Below are 22,534 nucleotides of genomic sequence, written 5' to 3'. Positions count from 1 at the left end.
GAGATTTAAAAAAGGACAAGCATGTTAGGAGGGAACACCAGACATGATCAGCACAGACAGACTTAAGACTGGCAGTTTTCTGATGCATACTCTCTCCCGTCTGACTCCAGATGGGAAAAATAAAGCTGCTATTTTCATGCAGCTATTAGAGAAATAGGTCATCAGGAGTGATTTGAACATAGTAATCGTTAGAAGTCTTGCACACTAACTTGAAATATCCTTAGGTGTTAGGATATTTGGGATAAAAAGTGGAGATAGAAATACTAGTGTACATTTATATTTGTTTATTTATTAAAACATGTATCTGACTCTTGTTACCACCTCAGAATAAAGACTCGTCATTAACAGAAACAGATGGAAGGCCTGTCAGTGTAAGCAGATGACTAAAGCCTTTGCCCCCAAAGGAACTCCAATATTTAATTCAAACCCAGCTCCTGAAAATATGTTAGAGACCCAGATAGGGTCTAGAGTCTAGGGTTAGAGACTGCACAGAAATACCAGCAAGTCTGGGATCACTGATTCCACTGTTCCCCTTCCTCAGCCCATAAGATGAAGTTCTAAGGAGCAAGCCCTTCATAACTTAACTAAGTAGAAATAAAACACAAGCAATAGAAAATGTGTCACCAAAATTTCAAATGCAATTGGCACAATTGCCTTACTTACCCTGAACAGCTAAACCAGCCAGATGTATTGCTTGTTCCAGTGTACACACAATGTTGCCCTCCAAGATATCTTTCTTTAATTGCAAATAATACTGATACCTACATGGGAAAAAAAGAAAAAGCTAACATGGACTTCTTAATTTAAGGAGAGCGCAGACAAAAATTCCTGTTCCTCTCTGCATTTCCCTTGTCAGTGAAGAGGGCATCTTCCCCATCATTTAGATCCACCAGGTTGCAATCTTTGTTACCTCCTCCTTTAGCTTGCACATATCTCTGCAGAATCAAATACTGCTACCTCTTAAAACAAGGAATCTCCATGATTTCAATTTACTACCATACCCTCATATTTTTCTATTTTTACCTCAAAATTCTTGTTGCTTCTTCTTTACAATGTTGACTACACTGCTGTTGTATTGCTGCACTGTCTTCCAATAGATCTTGCATTGCACATCACTTCAGTCACAGTACTGAGTTCCATTTCTGCATTAATACTTCTGAATACACTTTGTTCTCATTTTCAAGGCATTATTTTTTTCCTTTAGTCTGATCTTTCCCTAGGTCACCTCCTGTACATGCAGCCACTACTAGATGTACCATTTGTCCACAGTCTGAACCACTATTTTCCTGAATTCTCTTGCCCCTTTTGGCTATCCATGAACTCCCTCTATCTTGAGCCTCAAACCTCAAAACTACCATTTGCAGCCACACGGATTTTGCAAAGAGGGGAATTAGTCTTCCTTAAGTCTAATTTTAAAAGCTTCTTAATTTCCTCATACTGTATTTTAACTCATGTGAAGCAAGACTTTAATACTGAGATCATGGAAACATGGTCATTCATTCAGTGATTAAAGAACTCCACACAGATTTTCATTAGGCTAGGAGGTAGCTCTCTTTCCTCACTATTTAACAGCCTCTTAAATATGGTGTCATTTTACAAATATTGCTTAGACTCCCCTTGGATCCTACTACAGAAAAGCAATATGCTAGATGACAGTAGATAACATCATTATACAGCACACACAAGAACAGGTGGTACTATCAAAAAAAAAAAAAAAAAAAAAAAAAAAAGGAAAAGACACTGCTTAAAAAGGCATTTGGGGAAATAAGTCTTCCAGTCAAGCAGAAGTATATGTGCTCTTTCCCTAGAACTGCTCTTAAGAGTAAAGACACAGATGAAGAATCTACCTCATGACACTACCTCAATATAGCAAAAATACATCTCTTTTGTCTATGACATTTCCATTCCCTGGTATACATTAACCATACCATTTGCTTAATATCACTAAATCTCAGCTATACTGAAAAGGTATTTAAAAAGTCCACAGATTTCTGAAACTAACCCAGACTTTCACTATGTAAAAAAGGACGACCATTCTCTAGGCTTTGAGTTCAGGGTTGGCATATTAATTTCTGCTTCCTACATGGCAGCACACAGCAAAATTGCACGCAGCTGAACTGAAGAGTTATTTAACAAAAATAAAATAAAGACCACTAGAATAATTTTTTTAATCAATAAGATAGCTGAGAAAAAGACCAAAAATTCAGAGTATTCAGAAAGAATATAATCTTACAGAAATTACACATAAAAGAAAAACTAAAGCTGACAGGCATTGAGAAATACATTATAGCACCAGTGTGCACCAAGAGGCTTATCTCCCTGAAAAGCTTTCACACCACAATTAGTGGTGAAATATTTTAGCAACAGAGTATATAAAGACCATTTCATGTAACCACAGAATACATTAAGCTGAAAAGAAACTCTAAGCCATCACCTGGTTCAACTCCCCATGCAAAGCAGGTGCCAACTTGAAGTTATCAGCTTAAACAGCTTATTTATTGCAAGTGCATATTTCTGAAGTATCAAATCTGCTTGTAATCTAGTTAATGGTTTTGTACTCATTTCCCTACTAAAAATAACTAAATCAGAACAACTCTACACATCAAGACACTCGAAGCCTATGTACAGGCTCATAGGAGTAACTGGCCAATATATACAATCAATTTTACTTTTCCGTTGCATTCATCATCACTTATGTGATGTTCCCCAGATAGACAGTAGAAATGGATATATGACACTGAAGCTAACATCTACCTTCATTGTCCAGTGATACACAAAAAATCACAAGCTGAAGCTTAGCTTTTAGTTTGCCAATGTATTGTACTGAAAGTACAGAAAGTACTGAAAGCAAAATAAAAGCAACCATAGGCTTAGTAAAATCTGCATGTGCTTTGTGCAGGATGGATGTCCCCAAAAGCAACACACAGCTCTTCAAAACAATACCAAACAAAAAGAAACATGAAGGGTCTAAATTAAAAATCTGACCATGCAAGTATGCCTGCTACTGAAAAGAGGTTTGAATAGATCCCCAAGATCACCAAAATGTTAGTCCGCTTAGTTTATGTCATATTTTAAATATTCTAAATGGAAACAAATACACAGTTTCAGCATAAATTCTTTCTAAAGTTATAGTTTCCATTTCTGTAGAGCTGCAGGGAGGAAAAGTAGGCAATTTTAAAATAACCCAAACATGTCAGAATGCTGGAAGCAAAACTATAGACAAGTTTACCTGGTAATCTCCTGCTGAAGCTGAGAAACAGTAGGCACATAGAACACCACTCCAAAATACACAGTTGGCTCCAAGGCATATTTGTCCAGCTGCTTTTTCAGAGGCTTCTCCAAATCTACCCATCTGCGCTGATTCTGCTTATTATAATACCACAGACTGAAATATGTAATCTGAAAAAGAGCCATTTCAGAGCTTAAAAAGTTAATATTGCAATACTAGATAAAATCTGTTCTATTAACGTCTTGCTACTTAGAAATAATGATTTTAAAGCACTGACTCAGGCTATGGGTTACTAAAAACATAGAAAATTTGAGATATCAAAAGCAGGCATTATTTCCAGATAAGCAATCCACATACATTAGGTCCCCCACCAACACATTACCAAACCTACTCTTTATTTGCAAACAGTTCCTGAACCCATTGTGGCAACTCACTTGTGAGCTGCAAGCATTTTTGTGGCAGAGAAACTCAGGGAAGTGAGGAAGGCAAATAGAATATTACAGCAGACAGCGGGAGAGAGATGTATGAGTTCTCTCTGGGGAGGACAAAAGAGCACAGGACAGCTGCTCTGTCAAAGACAAGCTCATTAAAGTACAGGTATGGTTCACCCCATGAGCAAAAAAATGAGCAGGAGCAGCAATAAGCCACCTTGCTTGAGCAGGCAACTCTTGACTAAGCCAAAACACAAAATACAGATGCACTGGAACAGGCTGCCCCTAGAGTCTAAGGGATGTCCATCCCTGGAATGTCAAAAACCCACCAGACATCTTGAGCCACACAATATAACTTTTATTAGATCTCCTCTAAGAAATAGTTCTGACCAGAATATTTTTTTTGTCACTCCATGCACTTCTAAATGCCCTCACTTCAATTTAAATGCCTCCACTATGTTTAAATTGATTAAAATCCACTCCTGCAGAGCTTATTTAATTCAGTTCTGGACCAGCAAACAGATATGGAATGGAAACCACTCATGACATTCTCATAGAAAAACTAGAAATCACAATTACAGTTTTTTCAGTTGAGGGAAGGAGATGAGGAATGCTACAACTCAGCAATTATGTTTGTCAACATATACATGCAATTGTCCAAGTCCTTGCTACTTACACATTACCAGATATAGAAATGATAGAAACACCACCTCTAATCCAACTTTTCTTTATACATTTTCAGATGGTTTTGACTTATACAAAATAAAGCTATTAAGGATCAAGTGTTAGAAAACAAAGGACTATTAATCATAATGATTTTTACATCTATAATTTCTGTGAATTAGATTTGGGAAGCCTGTCTACCTAGCAAACAAAGCATTTACTGTTATTTTTCAGAAGCTCTAGAATTTTGGTGCTTTGGAGCACAGATTTCAAATTCATTGGGAAATGACATCTGACAGTAGAGAAAGGGCACTTTAGTACTTTTCTGTGAAAAGTTGCTTATTTGCACATCTGAAAATTCATATACATACATTTTGTTAATTTATAGTCTGATTAGGATGAAGAGTCTACCCTAATGGGATTCTGACTAACCCTTATGGCTCTCACAGGCTGACTACTCATGTAAAAACCACAGCACGGGCAGGTGTACTCCATCCCAAACTTCAAGGACAGCAGTGAAGTCAATGCTCCACATCATACAGGCACAAAAGTCAAGGTATAGCATTAAATTAATAAAACCATATATTTCATTAAATCATGGGCTTTTTCTGAGAAATCAGCAAAACTAGGAAATTAGAGCTAATTCTAAAGTATAATGTTCTTTTGATGTTGCATACTGGTAAAATATACTTCTCTGGTAAAATACGCTTCTCTCCAGATTAGCATCAACACAGTGCAAAGTGACTGCTGATGGGTTTTGGTGCTTTTTCCCTCCAATGTTTAAAAAAAAAAAAAAATCCTCTAAATTAAAATTACTGTTACCATGTAATTGCAAAATCAGTATTCAGAAGATAGAAAAAACTTAGGATGAAGTCTGCCCATTTAACATTAAGATCCTTTCTGCAGATTGTAAGACAAGATGTAACACAAACATTTAAACTGACTTCAAAGAAAAAAGCTTTCTTAAAAAGAAAAAGGGTTTTCGGTAGAGTAGAAGGTATTTGGAGAAAAGGTAGAAAGGTAGAATGCTGATATATACAAATTAGTTTCATGGTTAGGAAAGTTTAAAAATCATCACAGAGAAACAGACTGTATTCCTACATCAGAAATGGAGTTCTCTTGTAAAGCAAAAGTGAACAACACTGCTATATTTCTCTGTCCAGGTGCATAAAGTTTGCTTATAACTTAAACAACATTTGCTTTTGTTTCTGTGCTTCAGTCCCCCAGCTGTAAGACAAAGTGTGTGGTGTGTCTTGGCACTACTTGGCACCTTCCCCAACCCAGAAGGCTACAGAGAAGACAGTATCTTAAGATTCTGTAAGATGTAAGGAATTATAACAGTAGTACCACACAAACTCCAATAAGAGAGAAATATGTTCACTGCAACATTACACTGGAAAAGATACACTGTACCCCATGACAGCTCCTCAACCCTTCCTGCAGACTGAATGAGGACAGGAATGCATGTAAAAACTTGCATTTATTTCATTACAAGGCTCTTAACCCCATGCACACAGTGGCAGAAGCCAAAATCAGACCTGTGACGCTGACATCCTCTGAGTCTTATAAATGTAATGCAAGACAGTGTGTGAAGTAGAAGACAAACGAACAAACAAACAAAAAACAAAAAAAGACCAAAAAAACCCACCAAAACACAAACAAAAAACCAACAACAAAACAAACAGCTAATGATCAGCTATAATAAAGTTACTCTCACTTGCTAGGAAGAGCTCAAAAAAGAAAACCTCATGTGCTGGCTCAGGTCAACCTCATCAGACCCCGGCTGAGTGGGGTCTGAAGGACTGAACCTCAACCTTCTGGGTAAGTGCAGAGGCTGAGACCTAAGGATAACAGCTACAGCCTCACAGAAGCACACCAACAAAGTTGAAAGACTTCTGTAAAAGGTACTACACAAAGAGTTTTGGAAGCCCACTAAAAATGTATGCAAAAAATCTAAGCAAACATTTGAATAACTTTCACCTGGAGCCTTTGTGAATTTGAGCTTCAAAGTAGCACAGATGTGTAAAAGGAAGGTAAGGAAACAAAGAGCACAAACTTCTGTCATCACCACCACCACTGTACCTAACTCCAGTATAAGACACTCCTATTCTACAGCCTGAAGTCTAAACCAAATGTAGAGCCTATTTTTAAGGGAGGATGATCCCTTGCCTGGGTGTGTTTCTTTAAAAACACTGACCATATTTTCTTGCTTGCACACAGTGCCAAGTAGTTACTGGCACAACAGAATAAGAAAAATGTTTCTGTGTTTTAAAATACTCTCTGAAATCCAGCATATCTTTAAAGAACATTTTTCTGCCATGGTATTTTCCCTTACAAACTCCTCCAATCTGGACTACCCAGAATAAAATAAAAGTCAAGCAAAACACCATGGGCCAAAGCCTGTCTTTTGACTTGTATGCAAACCTTTCACTTGATTTCAAGGGCAGAATTTGATCCTACGAGTTTTCAGAGGAGCTTATGCACCCTGAAATATTTGCACTGACTAAAATAGAATCCATTTTTATTCATTGCTAAAACATTTTATTCTTAGAAGCTCAGGACAACACCCAATTCTAAAAAGAATGTAATGACATAAGTCTTAAAATATGTTAAGCTGTTAAGATTAACACTGCTTTGAGGTTCATTTATTTTAGTCACTTATTCATGATCCAGCTCCTTTGAAGAAAATAAAATTGAAATAAATAGAACATACAATTTCAGCATAATTAGTTTCTACCTAGCTGCCTTCTGGTAGCACAGACAACAACAGCAAGCATTTTTGCATGATTTTTCAAGATTCATCAAGAATGCAAGAGTACCAGAATCCCAACACAGTATTACAATTCACAGGCCAGTGGGAGGGTAGTGACTTCATCTATGAAGTCTACCAGACTTCCTAAGCTAAGCAGAGAAGCTTCGTCAGGTGTGAGTGCCACAAAACTACATTACTGTAGGTGCATATATTCTATCTGTTTACATGATATATGATTGGAGTTAGAGAAGTGGGGCTGATCAGTCTTAAGAAATTTTACTGTGAACTTCAACTGCCAAGAGTGGGGTATAGAGAATATATCTATGGGTGGAGACAGACCCTTGAAGTGCTTACTTCAAGTACAACATGCGCTGGGCACAAGCTGCAAAAGGGGAAATTCCAATTTCATCAGGAAAAAAATCCACAGTATAACCAGTCAAACACTGGAACAGGTAACCCAAAAAGGTATCAAATCTCTATCCTTGGAGGCACTCACTCACCCTGGCAAACCCTGACCCACATGATCCAAGCTGGCCTTCCTGAGCACAGGGTGGGATGATGCAATCCTCAGAAGTCCCTTCCAACTCAAACTATTATGTGATTCTAGGTCATTATAGTAGTGCTAAAATGAGAAACAGCTTGCTGAGAAATTTTTGAATATATTAAATAACACCTTTTTATTTTAAAAAAAAGTTACTTTTCACAAATACATTAAAACCTGAGCTTTACTTTTTACAATTCTCATCAGTTTGCACATCTACTTAGGGTACTTTGTTGTTTCTCATCTTTCATAATTTGAAATGGAACCAATGCAACAGTCCTTCCTCCCTGTACCAACTGCTTGGTTATGAGTTAGCTACAACTAACCACTGGGTTTCATTATATTTTCCTTAATATGGATTACTCTTATCCCATATATAATTCCATGTTGGATCGAATCTAAACTTAATTGGTATATATCAGTTATTTTGATTAGCAATATTAAAAAAATGTTTTGTTTTAATATAGAATCTCAGGATCTGTTTTGGTCCTAGTTTACACTATTGAAAAAAAGAAATGAAATTACAAGTGTATATGCCAGTTATCAGATGTGTGTAATCTTTTCACCTGAGCTTTACAGCTCCTACTATGATTCCCAAACTCAACTGTGCCTTCCATTTTTTGGCAATATAAATAAAAAAATTATGTTTCCTAGGATTTTGAGACAACACTATTATTGTCATTCTTTAAAAGAAATAAAATAAAATTTTAAAAATAATTCCGTATGAAACCTCAGACTAAAGGAAAGCAAAACAAACACTTTTTTTTGATGGAATCAGGGAGTAAAAAAAGACTTAACCACACATTCCTCTGAGGCAGAGCAGTGCTCAAATTTTACTTTGAGCTTAGATATTTAATTATACATTTACCAGCTATTTTCCATATCCTATACTACAAATCTTAAAGAATATCTCAGATTACAAACAGGCTAGAAAAAATAATTGCTTTCTAATTGTCAGTACAGTTCCTGTAATTAATGCAGTCCACCACTTGCCTCAATGGTACCATGCCCTGAGAAACCCTAAGATACGAGGTAAGAAATGTAAAAACAAACAAAAACAACAAAAAAACCAGACCAGGATTTACAGTAGAATGCAATCAATATATATCCAGACTTTTCCTCTTTTACATTGGTACATACAAAAAACAAAAAACAAAACAAAACAAGCCATAAGACTTCCATGACCAGCATGCTGAAAACGGATAAACACTGCCATCGGAGTTACAAAATCCAAGTTATTCCAAGAGCTCCACTGTGTCTAGCTCTATATATGCTTGGCTACACAACAGCTCCTGACATCAGAATATAACTTTAAATAAACTGCATGCAGGAGAACTGGGTCAATAATTTTTTGCTGTGCATGACTGCCAGATACCAAGTGAAAGGTTTACCCTATGGAACTACAGAAGGTGACAAGAGAACCTGAAAATTTTGCAGAAACTCCACTCTTAACAGAGCAGACAACCTCCTCCACAAATCTTCCCAGTCTCTAGGGGAAAAAGGATTTGGAGTCCAGCCTGGACTTGCCAGTGTACAAGATCCAAGACTTCCTGGAAGTGGTGGAGAAAAAAAACCTGTTGAGCCTTGCCACGTACCAGCTGCCAAGTGGAAAGTTGCACTCCTCTACATACTACCAAGGCCAAATATTCTTGCAGAAAAAGGAGGATTGCTGGCTAGCCACATAAAAATCTCTCCCTTTTCCCATCCTGAAGCTACTCACTTTAGTGTACTTTGCTTACACTATTTTTACTTTTCTAGTACTGACAAGAACGTCAGCTGCAGGAGGGAGCATTTAGCAGAGTAGCTGTACAGACACACAGAGAAGTCAGCCTTAAGTCTTAGTTCTTTCATGATGGAAACCACTTTTTACAACACACAACGCCGCCGCCTCCTCCCCCCCAGTTTTCTCCTAAATACTCCAATATACCCATATACCCAATATACCCATAAATACTCCAATATACCCATTTATAAAAAGCATTTACAAATGCTTTTTAAACAGATCAGTTGCCAAACTATAGCTTAAAGAAAGACAGCAGGGATAAGAAATAAACTAAATCAATACTTTGCAAGCTAATCTGACATACTCTAATTTATTTCAATAAAATCATTACACAAACCTAAAAACACCATGCTTTACAATCTTCAGACATCTTAAATAAATTATATTCTGACGAGCAAGGCAGATTCAACTCACCAGTACATTAGACAAAGGTAAACACAATTTAAAAAACTAAAGAGCAACACCTTCACAGTGCTAGAAGGCATTATATCCATGACATATTTCCACTTCTTGCAGAAAGAGGTAAGTTATCAACATAACCAGAAACATATGTCTTCTTAAACCATTTTACTTTTTCCCACCATTAACCAAGGCTCTAAGAATGATGGACTGATGTACCTGCTTTTTGACTCACAGCTTACACAGCACTGATGGTAGAAGTATCATTCCTTGGAAGTATCCCATTCATCAGAAGCTTAAATTCTGATTCAATCAAAACAAAATTTCAAAGTAGTCTGAAAATACCAAGCTATAAACTAACAGCTTTGCTTCCAAAGTAAAGAAAACCTCTTCTGCCAAAATTAGCATAAGCCTGTACAGCAATTCACAGACACTGGGACAGTGAGAAAAAAATAGAAATAACTGGCATATTCAAATTCTTACTAAAGTTTATATATATTAAAAAAAAAAAGCTAAAGAAACCAGGCTTAAGGCTTCCTAATTGCCACTATTGCTTTCATGCAAAAACCTTAATTCTATGCTGCTCTCTGTAATAAGGTTGAGTGGAAATCCTATACCTGAATGCATTGGGTTTTATACCTAGATGTATTGGCACTACAGTAACTACAATAACTGTAGCAATTACTGATTTTCAGCTGACTGTTCTGTCCTTCAGTTTATCTTGGTTCCTAAATTAGCCATTACAGCACACTTATAGTTGTTTCGCATGAAGTTTGTTTTTCAATAAAGTAGCATCTTGTCAATTAATCAGATTACACAACGGAGGTTTGAATTTTTATGTACATTCTTCCATGACAATTTCTCCTTTCCTAATTTTAAGGAAAACTTGGTTCAGAGAGCCAACCATACGAGTTCAACTATGAGCACTGCTTCTCCTCTTATTTCTCCAAGCATCAGCAAAAACTTTTGTCAAGACTTTGATACAAGACATAAACATAATTATGTTAGTGACACCCCTGTCATTACTTGGAGCAACTTTTATTTGCCAGTCAGTATGTTTACTGACACTTGTACATGTAAGAATATTTAAGGTTGTACTTGGTCTTGCTTTAAAAACATTATGTATGCAAAACACATTTAAGAAACCACTACTCTGAATTAAAGGGGGGGGTTTGTGTGTTTTCTTCAACCAAGAGCCGATATTTTAGAATCAGAACAAAATTTTGCATCATAGTTCAGCCATTTCTGAGGCACTGTTTCAGAACTTCAAAATTATTCAGGATCTGGAAAACCTTGATTTCTTCTTCCCTCATGTCCCAAACAAACACAGGAACTTACATATGCACAACACACACTGTCCCCAGAAATTCACTGCCATTACTTCTTGCACTTGGGCCCAGATCTCTACCACATATCTGCAGTTAAGTCAGACTCTGCATATATACAGAATCAGAATTTGCCCCTTTGTTCTGGTTTAGAAATGTATTAGAAAACTGAAATAAAAGATCCAGCAAGACAGGTAAATCAGTTGTAACATCTCCTGCCAAACATCCCATGGATATCTAATCTTACAGATATTTTTAAAACACCTGTATATTTCCAAGTATTTAATTTGTATACTCATGCCCTAGATACAAGATGAGCATTGCTGCACATATTTTTTAAGGCAGTTAACAATCAGAGCTCTCAGTTTTTCAAAACTTGTCTTTCCAGATCTACTTTCTCCAACAAATACAGCTTTTTGCATAAATCAAGTTTGGTTATATCTCTCTCACAGGATAAAAGGCAGGCTGTGCTACAAAGGGTAAATAACTTCTGTTCCCTGTTCCCTTTGGCTTCCTTCCCCAGTTCCTCAGTTTAAGAGAGGAACACCCATTGCTGTTGAGTCACTCTCTGGGAATACCAAAAGATACTCCTCTTCATTTAAAGCATTTATTTCACTTCTCTGTAAAGTACACCATTCCATTAAAAAATCCTGTTGTCAACATAAGTCAACATACCTAAGACTTAACTATCTTTCCACACTAGTATACAACTTGGAAATTGAGAAGTACTAATTGGAAAAATCAAGAGAATTCCAGTGTTTAGCCACACAAAACATAATTTGAAGACTACTCATTTACCAAAAGATGTGTTAAAACAAATGTCTTTAAAAATGCCACACCATTAATAGTGAGCTGTTTGAGTCCCTGTCCAAATTCAGTAATTGCAGACTGCACCAGAAATAAAGAAATCTTTGAAAATGTTACCATTCAGTGCTTAAGAATTTAGAGATTCCCCTCGCATCTTCTGCAATAAACTGTTCTGAAGGCACATGGGGAATACACGTCAGAACTGTGTAACCCATATACTGTAACCCAAAACGGATGCTCTCAGCTCTTTTTAATTCAAATAAACATTTGTATTTTCATGTTTAGCATTTTGAATTCCCACTTATCCTTTAAGAGTGTTCAGTGCATTCACAATATGCAGTATCTTATATAAAACACTTAGTATTTTACACCATCAAGGAGTAATGTTTTTGTAGTTTCAAGCAAAGTGCAGAGCTAATTTTTCTTTCTGAAAACTTTCTACTAAGCAAGCAGTCAGAATGATCCAGTATCTGCTTGGCAAATCTGACTATTTAAAGGCAGAATAACAATCTTTGAATCCAATCTCTGCAAAGTAATTTATATCCCTATTTTCGTTTCCCTTTTATTGCAACACACTTTCTGGCCAAAATAATCCATGTAAGAATGTATGACTGAAAGAATCTGCTCAGAGTTCAGTCGTGTACTGTCAACTCCCTTAGTCTGATATATAACTCGAGAGACTTGCCATCTTTCTCTTAAAACAAAAACAAAACAAAAAAACCAACAGAATTTTAGGCATAGCTCCAAAGAGATAATGAAGAATAGCTGAAAAAAACCTGCATTTCCAGTGCTCTGTTACTAGTTCAATAAAAGCTAGTAGTCATCATTCAGAGAGATAAAGCCTTTGCATTTTGCAAACTAAATATATTTAAAATTCTTTACCTTCTGTTGACTTAGCAGTAACATCTGAAAGTCAATAGATAAAACTGGAAAACTCCATTCACACTGCAATGACTGAATTCTAAATATATGGTATGTGATGTTTTCTAAGTAAACACTAAGGCTACAACAGTAGATAGATTCTCCCTTTGCTAGAAGCAGCAAGATAAAAAATCTGTCATACTGTTGCACAGCATTGCATTTTTCCAAAATAACTGTACATTAAAATATTTAGAGTCTACGAGAATGCATATTGGGATTGAAAACAACCATAGTAAACAAACACTTAGAGATGAATGGATTCACATGGACTTAGTTTATTTTTTTCCAAACAAACAAAAAAAAAAAAATTCTGAAAACAACTGGCATTTCCTACTGAGAAAATCTACAGTAATGCATGTAGGAATAAATGTTTGCATGATTGAGTCTTGAAATTTTTTTGTCAACATTTAAGCAAAGTTGTAAGCAGTTGCCTTTGCTTGACACTGAAAAGAGAATATTCTACAAAAATCATAGCTATTACACAACTATTATTTTCATAATTACTCTTATTTGGTTACCTAAGTCCAGGATTTTCATCCTGTATTTGAATCTCATATTCAAAACATAGCAGACCACATAAAAGAGCAAACACATCTTTTGCAGAACAACATTAGCAATGCTAAACTTATTACAAGTGTTCTCTCTCCTGCCCTGCAAAAATGCACATGATGTGACAATTTAGATTACAAAAAGAACTCAACCTTAAGACTTTAGTGGGAAATGTCCAGTTACAGAGGACTGAAAGTGTTCAACTTCTGCAATCAAATCCAACTGCGTTCAACAAAATTATAAAACAATAACATTGTTTTGTTTTGGTTCATATGTTGGTAATCTATGTAGATTTCTGAAAACATTATGTAGGTCAGCATTTCAGAAGTGATTAACTCAATACAGGAGATATATGATTAGCTACTAAAGGTGTGGGAGAAGATTTGCAAAAGGAATCTTCAGAATATTAAGTAAGGGGTTTTTTTGTGAAAAGGCATGTTACACAGATACATACTAATTCAACTAGTGCTTAGCATGTTTCCTCATGAGGCCAGCACTTTATCTAAATGACTATATGTTTGCTCCAAGACAGGGTCTGCAAACATGTTTGTGGTATTTGAACAAGAAATACAAATAGTTGGTCACTGGCACACTTATCACATTTCATGCTTTACGTTCTTTTCACAGCACTAATCCATCAGAAAAAAAAATACATCCACACAAACAACATTCTCTTCCATACCCTTAGCTAAAAATTGTTTCAAATCTTGTGCTAATTCTTAATCATTCTGGTTAGGCAGGATTTTTTTTTTTTTTTTTTTTGTGGTGGTGCTTTTTTGGGTTTTTTTTTTTAAATAGCACTTTCAGAAGTGCCAGGTTTAAAAACCAGTTGCCTTGTTTATCACTCTTAGCTTCTATTCATTTCCACTTCTCACATGGCCTCCCTATCTCTGTAACAGAATTTTTTCCACTGGTTTGGAGTAATCTAAGTCTCCAACAAGATGAGAAGCCAAAGAAACAAGGGGGACATGAGATTGCTGCTCCAGTAAATGAACCCATTGGCCAGCTGGTAAGGATTCACCACATTGGTCACCTAGCACCAGGAACAAAATTATGCCTTCACTCAACATTTCACTTACCTCCCGCAATTCAAGCCTCTGAGCCACTGCTTCCAGGCTCTCCTGGCCCGTGCTCTCCACCGACAGCGTGAACTCCACAAACTCATTGTTGAGCAGCTGGATGCGGGCCACCAAGCAACTCTTGCTGGATACTGTGTAACGTCGAGTTCGTTTCAATTTTAACCCAAAAGGTAGCGGCATCTTCTTTTTCCCTCAGTGATGGTTACTGACAAAGAGCTACTACCAGCAGGACCTTGAGAGGTCAGAAGTAGCTATTCCCTTCAAAAGGTAAAGAGCTGTAAAGTCTCCAGAGATCAACCACCAGCAGCAGTATCCATTAAAGACAAGCAAGTTTTCCACCAAGAGACAAGTAGAAGGGGCATCCACTGGATCCTAAAAAGGAACAAAAGAGAATGGAAAAAAAAAAATCAGAAATACTTTTACTGCAAGAAGAATGGTAGCATGGGAAAAACATGTATATATATTTTAAAATCTAAATAATCAGTCTCCTTTTCCAAAAGACAGAGCTGTTATCCATTCAAATAATGATATAAGCACCAGAGTTTCTGGTTTTTCCACAAACACCACCAGTCTTTGGCAAGTTGAGTTTTTCTAAACTTGCAAGTGAATAATGACTTTTACCCAAATGTAGCTGCAATCTCTTAAAATGAGTATTTCTGAACTGAACCAGCATTTAAACAAAATACCTCTATGAAGTCTGGGTTGCCATGAGTATTTCTAGTACTGAACCCAACCATTTTAAGAGCAGACCCAGCATTCTGGTTTGTTTTTCAGAGTGGCCCTGCAGCCTCTGCCGATATCTGTTGGACTGAACGCAAACCCGTGCCCTGTAAACATCTAAGGGGGAAAAAAAAAAAAAGGAAAAAAAAACGAAAAAAAAAAAAACAAACCGAAAAAAAAAAACAAAAAACCCAAAACAAACAAAAGGCAGGAAGAGAAGCATTATAGCTCACACCTTAGCCATTTCCTACCAGATAATTAAAATCCAATTCCTCTAATTAATTCTCCCTGCATTACAGCTAGCCATACCCTTATTTCTTATGCTAAACTACTCTACAATCTTCCAGGTGACGCTTTATGCAAATTCTGAGAACCATTTATTTTTTCTAGTTTTTCCTTGAAAAACGTACTTACTCCAGGCCTGAAGGTAGCCACCCATTTCCCCGCCTTTTGCAAACACCTTCACACCTCCTGTCAGCCCCGCTGACCCACAAGCTTCGCCTTTCTTCTTTCTCTCACTGCGTGCACCTTAGCCTGAGAAACTCGTCCCTCTCACTACTGCTGGGTTTCAGCAGGACACGCACGACACAACCGTTCTCTCCACCCAGGGTTTTTTACTTCAGAAGAAGAACGAGGCTGGGCGCTGCGGCTCTCTCTGAAGCGAACGCGCTCCGCACACTCGCAGCCAAAGCGCCGTGGCCTCCGGCAGCGGGCCGGCCCCGCACGCCTCGCACGGACCCACGGACGGGCCGGGTGGGACGCGACCCCCTCCCCGCGCAACGCGGCGGGGCCGGGGCCGGGGCCGAGCTGAGGGAGGCAGCGGCTCCCGGGCCGCAGCAAACCCCGTGCTTGTGGCGGCCGTTCCCTGCCCGCAGCCCCTGGGCCGGACCTGAGGGCAGCACCGCCCGCGCTGCGCTTCTTCCTCTCATTGTGAGGTGCGGCTGGCGGGTAAAGCTCTGCCTGGGGACCTCTAGTGGCAGCGAAGCACCGCCTGAAAGGGAGAAGGAAACAACCACCTGCGGTTTTTTCTGGCTGGTATGTATTAGAAGCACATTTCAAAAGGCATAATTTGATTTCTGGAGACTCTCAGAGTTACTGGACAGGAACAACACGAAGAAATTCATTTATTTGGAGTGAGGGAATCGGAAGTGGTTTTCCTAGCACACCTGGTTTTAAACTCAAGGGTATGGCTGTGAACAGCCACAGACTACTTTTACATTTATATACCTACCTCGAAATCTAATACCACTCAACGCAACCACAAACTCTCTAGGTTGAAAACATCATATCATGGTCTTTAGTCCCTTCTCAGCAGCAGGACAAAGAGGAAAGGGAGGCAGAAAGACACTAAAGACATCAAAACAGGGAGAATGAGTAGGCTGCACAGCATTTTTCCTCCATGACATCTTTGCAGCCCTACTCCACAGAATGACCATAAGTGTATTCCATGATCACATTTCTAATAACCTGGAAGCAGTTCTGCCATCCTCCAGAATTCCCATCCTCAACAGATATTATCTAAAATCCTAATCAAGAAAAGATCTGACACAGTAACAACAGATAACTATTAAGTTTCCCTGGATACACTGGGAACTCCCCACTTTATTACTTGCCCTGTACTTTCATACTCCAAATCCTGCTGCCCTGGAGCAGCATGCAGGGAATGCTCTACAGACAGAAGCCTTTAGTTTCCTGCCCACTGCCATCAGAATCTCTCTCACCCTGGGTTTATTCCTGTCAGAGTAACTTTTGGCTGACTGACCTCAGCTCACGTCCCCAGGGTCAATTTTCCAATACATTCTTTGCACAGTTATGCACTTTCTTGGTGCTACAGCAATTAGAGGAACCAACTTAACTCATCTTTTTTGAAAGCTGCAGTCAGAAGTGCAGTGCTGTTTTCATCTCAGTTTTTATGTAGTACCACTAACTATGAAACACTGTCAAACTTTTCTGCCCTCATCAGAAAAGTATTCTAAGGGCATGAAAACAAAATTTAAAAAAAATCATTAACCAGAGGCTGATCTGATAAGTGAAATTTCCAGACCATCTAATAGTGACATGAAGCAGTTTCAGACTTTCTGTTAATTTGCTATGCAGACCAGTCACAGTGCAAGCATAGGAAGGAAGTTTAGAGAAGAATTTTCAGAATGTGCCAGAAGCATTCTTCACATTATGATCTGTTGTTTGCATTTATTGGTCTACTAAGCATTTACCCTAAATAATTTCATTTTAACCCAGTACACATTTCACATAATTTTCATTACTTCTGAAACACATTTATAATAAGAAAAACTTCAGCAACTAACTTCCAGTCCATGTCACAAAAAAACAGATAAAAAAATAGATAAATTCCTGACATATAATAAATAGTGTAGAATAAAGGCAAGTTTAATGGTTTACACTTGAGGTGTCTGCTGCTAGCCATGTGTGTTTCTTGCAAACACAGCTGTGCTGGTTTTATTCAGCACCTGTGCAAGCTGCAATGCCAGGTGCTCTCCAATTTGCCTTCTACATTCCTTCAACTTTGGACACAACTGCATTGTTATAAAGCTACTTTAGCAAAAAGTAGCCAGAAATTCCATACCCAAATGACAGCCTCTCCAATAATGCCTTTATTTAGCAAACCTCCAATTTTCATTCAACAGCTAAAAATGTCTTTAGTAGACACATTTTTCTTTTAACAGTACTTTAAAAACGTAGATTCAAAAATGTTATATTAGAACTTCAACAACATGGCTGTGACTGATGTACAACTACTGAGCACTGTGGTATCTTTCTCCCCTGCCTACACCTCCTGCTCCCCCCTCAATAATTAGCAATTTACTTTACACAGATTTTTTAAACAGTCCAAATTAAAAACAGCATGCAAAATAAAACTGCAGTATATGATGGTGAAAAAGGGTTAATAATATTTAAAATGCTTAAAATACACAGTTATTTCAGAAAGATTTGGAGAGAAAAAAAAAAACTGAAAACTCCACCCTCCCCTTGTTTTACCAGTTAATCTTTGACATGACTGTTGGACTGAAAGAGCAGCAGTAGGAGCACATCTCAAACCTCCCCCACCTCCAGAAGCACAGTTCTAACTTTACTTTTCAAAAAGCAAATTCTTTTAAACTCCTCAGTCTTAGGACACACAGAAGCTTTTTTTACTGTGCCTGTGCTTTTCCCCTTACCTTGTGCAGTGATCCAAAGACACCAAGTCTCGTTTCACATATGTGTAGCCAAAAAACTCCCACAGTGATCCAAGACGTTTTCTCCCGGGGCCATCTCATCTGTATTCCTCAGGAACTTACTGTGTTGCTCTTGTCCGCAACAGCTGCTATCTCGGCTAACCCACCTTCTTCTCAGATCACTCATAGTGAAAACATTCCTCACTTCCTGTCTCAAAAAACTTGCTCTGGATATCATTCCACTGGGTAAAGAGCTGGGGGTGGAAGAAAATATTACAACAAAATAAACCTGTGCCAGTCAGCTCTTCAGGCAGCCTCCTTCACGTGATGCTGCGCTGCATGAGCACAAGTTGCGTTCTGGGGAATATTTTCAAATCAGCCGTCGCTGAGTACCTCTGTGTGTGTGCATTTAATTTCTTTTCCTGGAGGCGTTCCCCTCTCTCTAGCCATGCGGAAGGATACGCTGAAAGAATTAAGCAAAGGCCCGTATGCTTGTAGCCCATTACCTCAGAGAGTTGGAATGCCTGGCAGGGAGAATGTCAGCAATGAACAGCTGCTTCTCTGGCTATAGGAGCATTACAGAAATAGGGGTTACAACAAATACCAGGCAATCCTTCCTTTTTTAAATCATAGGATCATCTATTTTAAGCCTTTCCAATTAAGGCAAGTGTCTTACAAAAAATCCAGTTGGTCTTATTTTCATACAGCTTGGAAATATTTTCAAGGTTTAATCCATATGTGTCATACTAAATGACTTATGCACATACATTTATGTATGCAGCTGAAACCAAGAGTTTCACAAAGTTTCATAATATACACAGTGAGAAAAATGCAGTCTAAAGACTTATCTTTCAGCCCTTGTCTTAGTAAGCATTAATTGCATATCAATTAAGTAATATTTATGGTGTTTAACCATTGCAAATGTTGTCTAAAGGGCTGCACTCAAGTCTCACAAATGTATGGAGATGTCTGTGTTTGCATGTGTGTGAAATCAGAAATTGTTGTATGCAATTTTGAATGTTATAGTTCTCCACATTGCATGAGTCAGGCAAAAGTATATATAAAAACTGAAACGAGTGGAGGAAAAAAGCGAAGAGATTATGTGAATGCTGACTCATAACTGTAACACTTAGAAAGTGTTTTGGTAATGTAAAGTGCACAAACATGCTACTGTCTGAGCAGGTCTAACCTGCAGATCTGCTATGCAAATAACATGTGACTGAGAAGGATGCTAATCTTGGATGAAATATAAAGGTAATTTTGTACTACGGTGAATTCTAAGTTTTTTCTTAGAGACAATGGTATTTTCCTCAGATCAGGTGAATAGTAACTGTTTCCCTCCATTCATCAGCCAGTTATGATGAACAGACCACGATACCAAAAAAACCCCAAAACAAAACAACAAGTTCCCCACCCACATGAAACAAAACAAAAAGCCCAAACCAAAACTAATTCAGGAGAATTTTGTGTTGAGTAACACAATTTGACTTTGATCTAACCTAAATGGATACCTTTTTCTTACGGTATCTACTATGAACTACACTTACTGTAGTAAGTGTAGAGGAAACTGACTGACACACTCTGCAAGACAAATTCAAGCCATGAAAATTCAGTGACAGAAGCAACCCCTCATGCTTCTAAACAATTCACACTGGAAACAAGGTCTCAATTCTCTTATCTGTCACATTTCCTTCTAAATCTTGATCACACCCATTTCCTGCCTGATTCCCTGCCTAGAAGTTGCATTTGTCCTACTTTCCATAGTTACTTCTAGTAACTCCTTTCCATAGTTACTCCTTGCTACATTTTCTTTCATTGCATTTACATTAAACACCTCATCTTAAAAGACACAACTAGGATATTGGCAATATGTTCCCCTGCAGCCTATATTTTTTAATGTTGAAGCTCATCAAACTTTTATTCCTGAATTATTTTCTTCTGCTTCCTAAAATCCCAGTTCGTACCCTAACTTTGTGGGGCTTGCACTTTCTCCACTTTATCCTATCTTACTTTTTGCCTCTCCAGCTCTGCCTGCTTTGCTCAAACTATCAGCTCTAATAAAAAGGGCAGAGACAAAGGCATCCACAAACATGTGATGAACTTAGATAAAGACACCTCAATAAGACATAGAGTGACTGCCTCAGGGCACTACACGGTGCTTCTGCTTCTCCCCTTTCACTCCTCGTCAGCAGTCATGACATGCATGGGTAGAAACACCTGCATCTCTTGCTGTACTCTTTATTCTCTTGTTGAAGATTGTGGGAAGACGAATATCCCACAGCGTGACGCTGTGGCCTTTGTTCTTTGAGCACAAAGAAAAGTTTCTGCCCACTGGATTGAATACTGCCTGCCCATAGTGGAACACGGATAAAACTATTTTGTTCTTATTGACATCTTCCCTTTCTGGGACAGTTTTGATTTATTTTTTTTTCCATCCTGGTCCATGATTGCAATTGAGTCTATGAGCCAAAAAGCTGAAGGTTGACACAAGTATTTGCCTTGTTCTGATTCTGGGAACTCTGTCCAGAATCAGGTCTTTGCACTGACTGGCAGTGAGACAGAAAGCTGGAAGTAAGCCAAAGAGGAAGCAGAATCAGTCACCCTGCAGGCAGAAAAGTGGAATGTATGTAAATACTCCTCGGCATGGTGAATAGTTTTCCATTTGTGATAAAAACATGGGCACGACAATCCAGAAACTACTCACTAAAGGGGCATTCCCAGGATGCTGAAACAATGAGGAAGTATTGTGGAAAAATATATTTACTCACTGCCCTTGCAAAATACTGATTTAATGAACTCAAAAGTCAGAAAACCTTTCATTCTACATGTGACACTTAAAATCGTTCTCTGAATAAATTCACTCAATTCATCACTTCTATGTTTTGGCTCTGTGCCTGAAGCCTCCCTTTTTTTCATAATTCCACTTTTTATTTGTGAAAAAGCAAGAGATAACTGGGTCTTTGTGCATCATTACATATTTCTTGATGGTAATGGAGAGAATAGAAAGTGCTAGAAAAATTAGCATATAATATGTCTATTCCATGCTCGAAGCCTGAAATTTCACTTTTGCAAGATTGGTTTTTACTTATAAGGCACTGTAAAATATTGAACCACATTTTACTAAGTAACCAATTTAAGTTCTAGAATTTTCCTGTTAGAAGAAAACAGGCAGTCCTGTACAGTTCCTATACATAATGCAGTTCTGGACTTGAAGCAATCGGCTCCAGTTGTCATTCACAAAGGATACATAAAAACCCCACAAGTTATTTCTTTCTAAAGTAAATGAAATAAACTCAGTTCCTATTTCTGTCATTCCATAATTATTTCTCTTGTTCCAATAATAAAGTAATACAACTTACCTGAAATCGAGATAGCAAAATGTGTCTCTTAAAATGGGATGCTGTAATTAAACTACTGTTACTAGTTGTATCTCACCATAACACCAGTATATTTTAGTCAGATAAACAGCTCAGATCATTAGCAATAACTATTCTAGGCAATCTCTGTATGATTGGTTTATATTAAGAGCAATGATGCAGAAAGAGATTAATTTAGATGTTAACTACAACACCAGGAGTTTGTTTTACCCAGTGGCATTAGTTGTAAAAGATCCTTTATCTGTAGGCTGGGATTCCTATAATGTTGCTACTCATTAAATAGCTGAAGTGAAACTGGGGCATTGGTGGAAAAGATTAATGGTATGACTCAAACACTAATTTTCTCCTTACTATTGTCTGTCCTGGACGATTTTTTCTACAGGTTTTTTCCTTCCTCTGCAATTGTTCCCTTGTGACATTCTTAAGACTACCAGATTCTGCAACCTCTTTCTTAGGAAAAATAAAATTTAAAAAAGGATGTTTTAAGGCTTCTTGTCAGTCTAGTGTGGGGTCACAAGTCTAAACTTCAGTACTAAACTACTTTTGTAATATAGCTCTAGTATGGCATTAAGAGTTACTTTGATACTTTGGGTATATATATATACTGCTTCTTTTTAAAGGTATTTAAATCTTGAATTTTTGTTATTTTTTTTAGAAAGCACATTAATATTAAAATAGCCTTGTAGTTAATCTTATGGTATTGATACTTATTCTAAGCCATATGTCAGGCCTTTAATAAAACAGTTTCATAAAAAACAGGAACGAAGGAAGAGGCAACTAAGAAA

General features: G+C 37.6%; 1 protein-coding gene across 3 annotated transcripts in view; it reads right to left on the bottom strand.

The window, feature by feature from the left end:
- The window catches only part of PTPN21 (protein tyrosine phosphatase non-receptor type 21), a 44,617-nt gene extending 25,557 nt beyond the window's left edge, over positions 1–19,060 (bottom strand). Inside the window, exons 1-4 of one of the 3 annotated variants that reach the window (XM_071745802.1) lie at positions 18,376–19,060; positions 14,480–14,851; positions 3,230–3,399; positions 664–761 (exon numbers count right to left, since the gene is read on the bottom strand). In XM_071745802.1, coding sequence (XP_071601903.1) covers positions 664–761; positions 3,230–3,399; positions 14,480–14,659 — 448 coding nt within the window. In that variant the 5' untranslated portion in view covers positions 14,660–14,851; positions 18,376–19,060. Of the gene's footprint in view, positions 1–663; positions 762–3,229; positions 3,400–14,479; positions 14,852–18,375 lie in introns of those variants that run through there. The other 2 variants (XM_071745803.1, XM_071745804.1) reach the window with 2 other exon arrangements.
- Positions 19,061–22,534: the final 3,474 nt, after the last annotated feature.

Source organism: Heliangelus exortis, chromosome 5 (assembly GCF_036169615.1).
Source record: "Heliangelus exortis chromosome 5, bHelExo1.hap1, whole genome shotgun sequence".
NCBI classification, from domain to species: domain Eukaryota; kingdom Metazoa; phylum Chordata; class Aves; order Apodiformes; family Trochilidae; genus Heliangelus; species Heliangelus exortis.
The sequence above is the reverse complement of the archived record's forward strand: the minus strand, read 5'-3'. Positions and strand labels throughout refer to the sequence as shown.